The sequence below is a fragment of the Alexandromys fortis genome, unplaced genomic scaffold (assembly GCF_014885135.2).
Source record: "Alexandromys fortis isolate MF-2015 unplaced genomic scaffold, M_Fortis_MF-2015_v1.1 scaffold_47, whole genome shotgun sequence".
NCBI classification, from domain to species: domain Eukaryota; kingdom Metazoa; phylum Chordata; class Mammalia; order Rodentia; family Cricetidae; genus Alexandromys; species Alexandromys fortis.
In genome coordinates this window covers 6376012-6383317 of record NW_026067957.1, presented here as the reverse complement: position 1 = coordinate 6383317, position 7306 = coordinate 6376012, and the positions used below count along the sequence as shown (strand labels likewise).

The 7306-nt window shown below is 47.9% G+C and overlaps 1 protein-coding gene across 2 annotated transcripts in view; it reads left to right on the top strand.

Annotated features, from left to right (window-relative positions):
- The first annotated feature begins 703 nt into the window (after positions 1-703).
- The window catches only part of Flvcr2 (FLVCR choline and putative heme transporter 2), a 57994-nt gene continuing 51391 nt past the window's right edge, over positions 704-7306 (top strand). Inside the window, exon 1 of one of the 2 annotated variants that reach the window (XM_050152488.1) lies at positions 704-2008. In XM_050152488.1, the coding sequence (XP_050008445.1) occupies positions 1649-2008 (360 nt within the window). In that variant the 5' untranslated portion in view covers positions 704-1648. Of the gene's footprint in view, positions 2441-7306 lie in introns of both variants that reach the window. The other variant, XM_050152486.1, reaches the window with a different exon arrangement.

Below are 7306 nucleotides of genomic sequence, written 5' to 3'. Positions count from 1 at the left end.
AGGACCTGGAGTTGAGGACCACCCTGAGCTACATTGAGCAACTCTGTGTCAAACAAACCAACTGTTTCCCCGGAGTTGCCCAGACTGCTCAGTCGTATGGCAGCTTCAAAGATGAGAAGTATGGCCCTTCAGGCCAGCTGGGAACTTAAGAAACTGACAGTCTAAGAGGCTCTGTCTTCTTGTCCATAAAATGGGGTCAGGAAGACCGAGGGCTTAGCTCAGTGGTTTCAAAGCCTGGTGTGCATGCCCATATACCATATACATACACAAATACAGATGCATACATAGGGCGGGCAAAGAATTCCCGGGATGCTCACACGTGAAGTAATGTGTTAAGTAAGCATGTTTACTCCAGCGCAACAAATGCTGGCGTTTGGCCAGGATACCCAACATTCGTGGAATGAATTATCAGTCAGGGATTGTTCTAAGGGCTATTTCACCATCCACATTTTGTAGAAGAAACCGGGCTCAGAGATGGTATGCAATGACCCGTAGTTCCACACCTAAGTCATTATCCGAACGTTTGGTTTCTTCACTATCCTGCAAGCCAGCATGCCTTCCCTGCAGGCCTTGCTTCAAAGCTGCGAAGGGGTGATTCTCAGGGGATCGGCAGGTGGCAGGCGAGGACAACAAGGCTGCCAGAACCGCTGAACACCCTGCCCAGAGCCAGCTAGGCCAACTGCACTTCCGACAGCTTCTACTCTAGGCTGTGCTGGGCTCCCGGGGTTCCGTTCCCTCGTAGCAGGCCTCGGGGACCCGTCAGAGACTAAACAGCCCTCAAGTTTTTGTCCATGAAGACAAGACCTCGTCCGCGAGAAAGGCCGCGAGAAAATCAAGCTCTCCGCAGCCCTCCTTTGACCAGAGACGCCAACTGTCACCCCGAGCTCTCAGCCCCGGGCGTGGAGCCCAGGAAAGAGGAAGAAAGTCCAGGGTCTGTCTCGGATCCCCCTTCCTCCCCCCGTGAGCTTTGGGGACCCCGGGCCTCGGTGCACGCGCTCTGGCCAGGAGAAGACTTTGACCTCGGAAGGACAGGCGGAATCGTCCACCAGAGTGGCAGGAGGAAACAAATGAATTTAGGGGCTGTTTAGGGGGTGGGGGCTAACCGGGCGGTTTCCATGGCGCCCGGGACGTGGTGGAGAAATGCACCCCAAGCTATGGCGAAACAAGCGCGGTGCCCTGCGAGACCTACTCAAGAAGGCACTGGAGCCTGGGTGGGAGGGGTCGCGGGGCGTGGGGAGCCGGGCAGGCCGGGGGCGGGGCGGTCACGTGCGCCCGAGGGGGCGAGGCCCCAGCCTGCCCGGGAGCGAACCGAGCCCGCCCAGCAGCAGCAGCAGTAGAGCAGCGAGCAAACTTTTTCCAGGACGGTCTACACTTCATCTGAGAACTCCAGGCTGGAGCAGCCTGGAGCGTGTGGCGAAGAGTCTGCGGCCGACTTGGTGACAACAGTTTGCGAGGGAAGGAACAAGCGAGAGGAGTTTGGAAGTGAGCGCTGGAAGCCCATTCGCTGCCTCTAAACAGCTGAGGTCTCGGTTTCTCCGCGAACAGAGGTTCGCTGCTACAAGTGTCCCCTTAGCTCTAGCGGGCAGGCAAAAGACTGTAAGACAGTAGGAGTCAGCTCGTGTGCGGGGCTCAGGAGCACACTGTGGTCATGGTGAATGAAAGTCCCAAGCAGGAGGAGAGCAATGACAACCCTGCGCCCGAGTCCTCATTCCAGACGGACACCAGCAACTCCACCCATCCCAGCGTCTCCATCCATCCCAGCGTCTCGGGCCATCCCAGTGTCTCCATCCATCCTAGTGTCTCGGGCCATCCCAGTGTCTCCATCCATCCCAGCGTTTCAGGCCATCCCAGCGTCTCCATCCATCCTAGTGTCTCGGGCCATCCCAGCGTCTCCATCGACCCCAGCGTCTCTGTCCGTCCCAGCAGTTCAGCACCCCCTAGTACCTTGGCTCAACCCAGCGGCGTGACCCATCACAGTAGCTCATGTCCGGAAGGCAGCGTGATCAAGGTGAGCAAGCGCCGTTGGGCCGTGGTCCTGGTGTTCAGTTGCTACTCCTTGTGCAACGCCTTCCAGTGGATTCAGTATGGTTCCATCAATAACATCTTCATGACCTTCTATGGCGTCAGCGCCTTTGCCATCGACTGGCTGTCCATGTGCTACATGCTGGTTTACATCCCTCTGCTCCTGCCCGTGGCCTGGATGCTGGAGAAGTTTGGTCTTCGCGCCATCGCTATCACTGGCTCAGCCCTCAACTGCCTGGGGGCCTGGGTGAAGCTAGGCAGCCTGGAGCCTCACCTCTTTCCAGTCACAGTGGTGGGTCAGGTCATTTGCTCGGTGGCACAGGTCTTCATCCTGGGCATGCCTTCACGCATTGCTTCGGTCTGGTTCGGGGCTGATGAAGTGTCAACCGCTTGCTCCGTGGCTGTGTTTGGCAATCAGGTGAGTCTCTAGAGGAGTATGTGTGTGTGTGTGTGGCTATGCCAAAGAGAAAGCATCTCACCATGATGGGGCTGAGTATGTTAGAGGGTACCTGACTTGACTCTCCATGTGGGAGGCTGCAGTTTTCTAGTTCATAGCCTCTATGACTCCGGGTGTCTTTGTGGTTGGGTGTGACTGTCAGTGACATTGTAAGGTCAATGGGGGGTGTCACAAACAAGGGACTTTTTCTTCCATCCAGTGATGGTGTTTCTCCATTAACCTGTGTCAGTCTTTAGCTTTCTCTGACAGCCCTCCTTGACCCCTTGGCTATTTAGGTGTCTTTGGAATTTGGCAGATGTTTTTAGGTGGACCTAGAATGCAGGATTCCTTCTGTGTACAACTGTGGGCTGGGCTGTTCTTACATCCTTCACACTGAACCCAGGACATAGAGAACAATGCTTGGTCTTAGATTCCTTCTGTGGGGTTTAGAGCCAAGTCCAGCCGAGCAGAGTAGAAATCTCACTGTGAACTTCCAAGAAGGCTCTGGTCTAAGCACCTAATATCTTAATCTCCCCCTCTTTCCTGCTTTAGGCCAGAAATCCCCAATTCTTTGGACCTTAGTGTGGTTCTGGTCCAGAAACTTGGGCATGCTGTGAATTGGATTGTGACTCTATTTGAAGCAAAGTAAAAGTTTATGGGGTGCTTCTTTAATGGGAGCCCCAATCCATAGGCTCTCACTTCTTCCCAAGCATTTGCTGTCCAAGCAGCTGCTAGGCCACTAGTCACCCCTGGCTCTCACCAGTCTATTTTGTCTTATCAATTCATTTAGAAAACTTCTGATTTAGTGAGATCGCCTAGAAGTTCTGGACACTTCCTTCTCTTGCAGAGGATCAGAGTTAGGTTCCTAGCACCCATGTTGGGTGGCTCACAACTACTTCTAACCCCAGCCAAGGAGGATCTGATGTGTCTGCCTTCCTAAGGGCACCAGTACTGACATGTACATACCCATAGACATAATAGTAATAAACCTTTAAAATAGACTTTAACAAAGATAGACATTGAACTGGGCGTAGTGGTGCTTGAACAGGGTGTAGTACTTGGTAGATAGAGACAGGTAGGGTCAGGCATTCAAGGTCATCTGAGACTACACAGTGAGTTCAGGACCACCGTCTAAAAAATCTATAAATAAAAGCTTGTGTGGTGGTGGTGCTCGCCTTTAATCCCAGCACTCAGGGGGTAGAGGCAAACAGATCTCTGTGAGTTCAAGGCCAACCTGGTCTACAAAGCAAGTTCCAGGACTGCCAGGGCTACACAGAGAAACCATCTAAAAAAATCAACCAACCAACCAAACAAACAAGCATATATAATATTTGTCAGTCCTCAAAATAATCAACTTGACTGTGGGTTTTAATGTTTCTAGCCAGGAGGTAGATTTGTCCATTGTTGGAAGCTATGACGGGGGTGTGAAGAATTTATCTTCCAAAAGTCCTCATTCTATGAACAGAATAGGGTTCATACAAGGTGGTGTAGTCCAGCCTCACCACTTAGGAGGCGCTAAAAGAATTCCTCTCTGTTTATCTGGGGCCATCAAAATTGGGTTTCTAACACTTTTGTTGTTATTAATCCTAAGGCCCAAAGTAGCCCCCTGACTAGGATGTAATACTAGACACATCGTTAAAATTTAAGAGGAATAGTTTATTCATTTCTAACTCTCACTCTTGACAAGGTCAAGAAATGCTCAGAATTTTACACTTAAAAAATACCCTGGGGCTGGTGAAATGGTTCAGTGGGTAGGGCATCCACTGCCAAACCTACCAACAAACCAGACAAACTGAGTTGAATCTTCCAGACCCACACAGTGGAGTGGAGAGAACTGACTCCTGCATCTGTCCTCTGACCTCTGCATGCTTGCTGTGGCATGCACCTGCTTCTCCTACACTCCCAGAGAGATGATAGATAGATAGAGAGATAAATAGACAGATGATAGACAGACAGATGATAGACAGATGACAGATAGACAGACAGATGATAGATAGATAGATAGATAGATAGATAGATAGATAGATAGATAAACATATTTTTAAACATTTAAAATCTATGCCGGTGGAGTAGGTTTGACTCAGGGAAATAGGTGTTTCTTTTGAATATTTAGGTTTATCCTCTGTGCTAAATTCAGCAGTTCAGGCAGCATTATGAAAAATGGGAAGAGATGGGTTTGCTTGTTTCTCTGTTCTATAGCCTTTTCCCAGGCAAAGTTCGGCTGCATGGGAAGAAATGCTTACAGAGTGCCCATGCTTTACATCTTAGCGAAGACTCCACGGAGCTGGCTTTCATCCTGCAGACTTAATTCCTCATGGCTTGCAAACTTCACTTTGGCCTTGCCCATGTAAATCATCCGACACCCAACATCCTTTTCAACCCAGGGTGGGGGAGTGGGACCAGAGGAAGAGAGTCTACAAAGAATACTGATATTTGTGAATTGCAGAATATTGAAATGGTAATATATATGCCATAGCAAGCTATCCACATATGCAAAGAGGTTTAGGCAAGGGAGAGGTTTTAAATTACATTTTGTTTTGTATGTAAAGGCTTGTGCATGTGCCACAATGCATAAATAGAGGTCAATTTGCAATAATTCTCTTTCTACCATGTAGGTCCTGAGGATCGAACCCAGATCCTCCAGCTTGTTGGCAGGTGCCTTTATACACCAGCTTGTTGCCAGGTGCCTTTATACACCAGTTTGTTGCCCCAAGGCGGAGTTTTAAAAGACTCAAAGAGGATTGTATCAGCCAGGTGGTGGTGGCACGCCTTTAATCCCAGCACTCAAGAGGCAGAGGCAGGCGGATCTCTGTGAGTTCGAGACCAGCCTGGTCTACAAGAGCTAGTTCCAGGGCAGGCTCCAAAACCACAAAGAAACCCTGTCTCGAAAAACCAAAAAAAAGAAAAAAGAAAAAAAAAGAGGATTGTATCAGATATTTTGAAATAATAGTCTCTGGATACAATGATTAATAGCAGTGGTGTGGTCTGAGGTGGAACAGACAGACTCTGGGGAGATATCCTTCTAGAAGTGCTTTTGTGTGATGTCACACTGGTGCCAGGATGTAGCTCAGTAGAAGAGTGCGTGCCTAGCGTGTGCTAAATCTGGGTTTGATCCCCGGCACTGCAAAAGTGCAAAGGTCAGGGTCTAACAGAAGCTGTTGTGCTCTTGTGATCATTTCCACAAGACAAAAACATTTCCATTCAGAACCCCTTTTTTTTCTTTTCTTTTCTTTTCTTTTTTTTTTTTTTTTTTTTTTTTTTTTTTTTTTTTTTTTTTTTTTTTTTTTTTTTTGAGACAGGCTCTCAGCTGTGGAACACTGGTTGGTCTGGACCTGGCTGTGTAGACTAGGTTGGCTTTGAACTCATAGAGATCCTCCTACCTCTGCCTCCCAAGTGCTGGGATTAAAAGCGTGTCCCACCACACTGGCACGATTTGCTTTTTGTTGTTGTTGCTGTTGTTAAGGTTGACACAATGATTGTTTTTATCTTGACACGTTTCTTTCACAGGGTGAAATTTCACAGGGAATTCTGACCTCTGTATTCCTAGTGTTTCTTGTGTACTTCACACAGCAACCAACCTCTGTTCATATAAAATTCATTTTTCACACATTAGGCAAGCCTGAAATTTCCATGAGCACCTCATTTTGCTAGATTCTAGGTAAAGGCTATGAAACTGTTGTCGGCCTTCACAGATTTCCTCTACCAGAGTTTAAAGTGTGTGCCGAATGCGTAGATTCAGAAATAATAAACAGGTCATAGCATAGATTTATTTCCAATTCTCTATGCCTTTTTTTGTGTTGTCTAGGTTTATTGGCTATAGGAAAGGGTAAAGAACGGGGAAAGAAGTTAACGCCTAAATAACACCTAAAACATGCAAAGTACTTTTCATCTGTTATTTAAACTTAAAGCAACTTGTGAGGTAGGTATAATTGTCCCCGTGAGGAGACAGAGTAATGTAAAAAGGGTAACCTTAATCACATTCCTGGAGCGGTTGAGTGGTTGCAGGAAGTTGAGTTAACTCTGTTATCAGTAAGCCAACACTGAATCTTCACAAGGGAAAGCCAGTGTTTTTTGTTTGTTTGTTTGTTTTTTAAAAAATTCAAATGCCAGGCAGTGGTGTCACGCCTAATTTTTTAATCCTTGCACTTGTAAGGCAGAGAAAGGCAGGTCTCTGAGTTCAAGGCCAGTGCTTACGCTGCAAGAGCTTCTTGAAAAAGGAAAGAAGGGGAGGGGGGGAAGGAAGGAAGGAAGGAAGGAAGGAAGGAAGGAAGGAAGGAAGAAAGAAAGAAAGAAAGAAAGAAAGAAAGAAAGAAAGAAAGAAAGAAAGAAAGAAAACTAGGACTGGGGTACAGCGTGTCTGGTTAGCATTTATACTACGTTCTAGGTTGGATCCCCACCATGTACGAGCACACACAGAAAAAGAGTGGGAATCTGAGGTTCTAATTTCGTTCTGTATCTCAAGAACTTTTGATGATCGCCTTCTGGTGTGGGGCATTTCTGCCTCTTGCGTTGTGGGGGCCTGTTTGTTTGAGATAGTGTCTCTCTGTATATAGCCTTGTCTGTCCTGGAATTCAACACATAGACCACTCAACTATCCTCAAACTCACAGAGCTCCAACTGCCTCTGCCTCCCAAGTGCTGGAATTAAAGCTCCCACAGGTCTTTTTTGTTTTGTTTTGTTTTGTTTTGTTTTGTTATTTCGAGACAGGGTTTCCCTGTGGTTTTGGAGCCTGTCCTGGAACTATCTCTTGTAGACCAGACTGGTCTCGAACTCACAGAGATCCGCCTGCCTCTGCCTCCTGAGTGCTGGGATTAAAGGCGTGCGCCACCACCGCCCTGCTCCCGCACG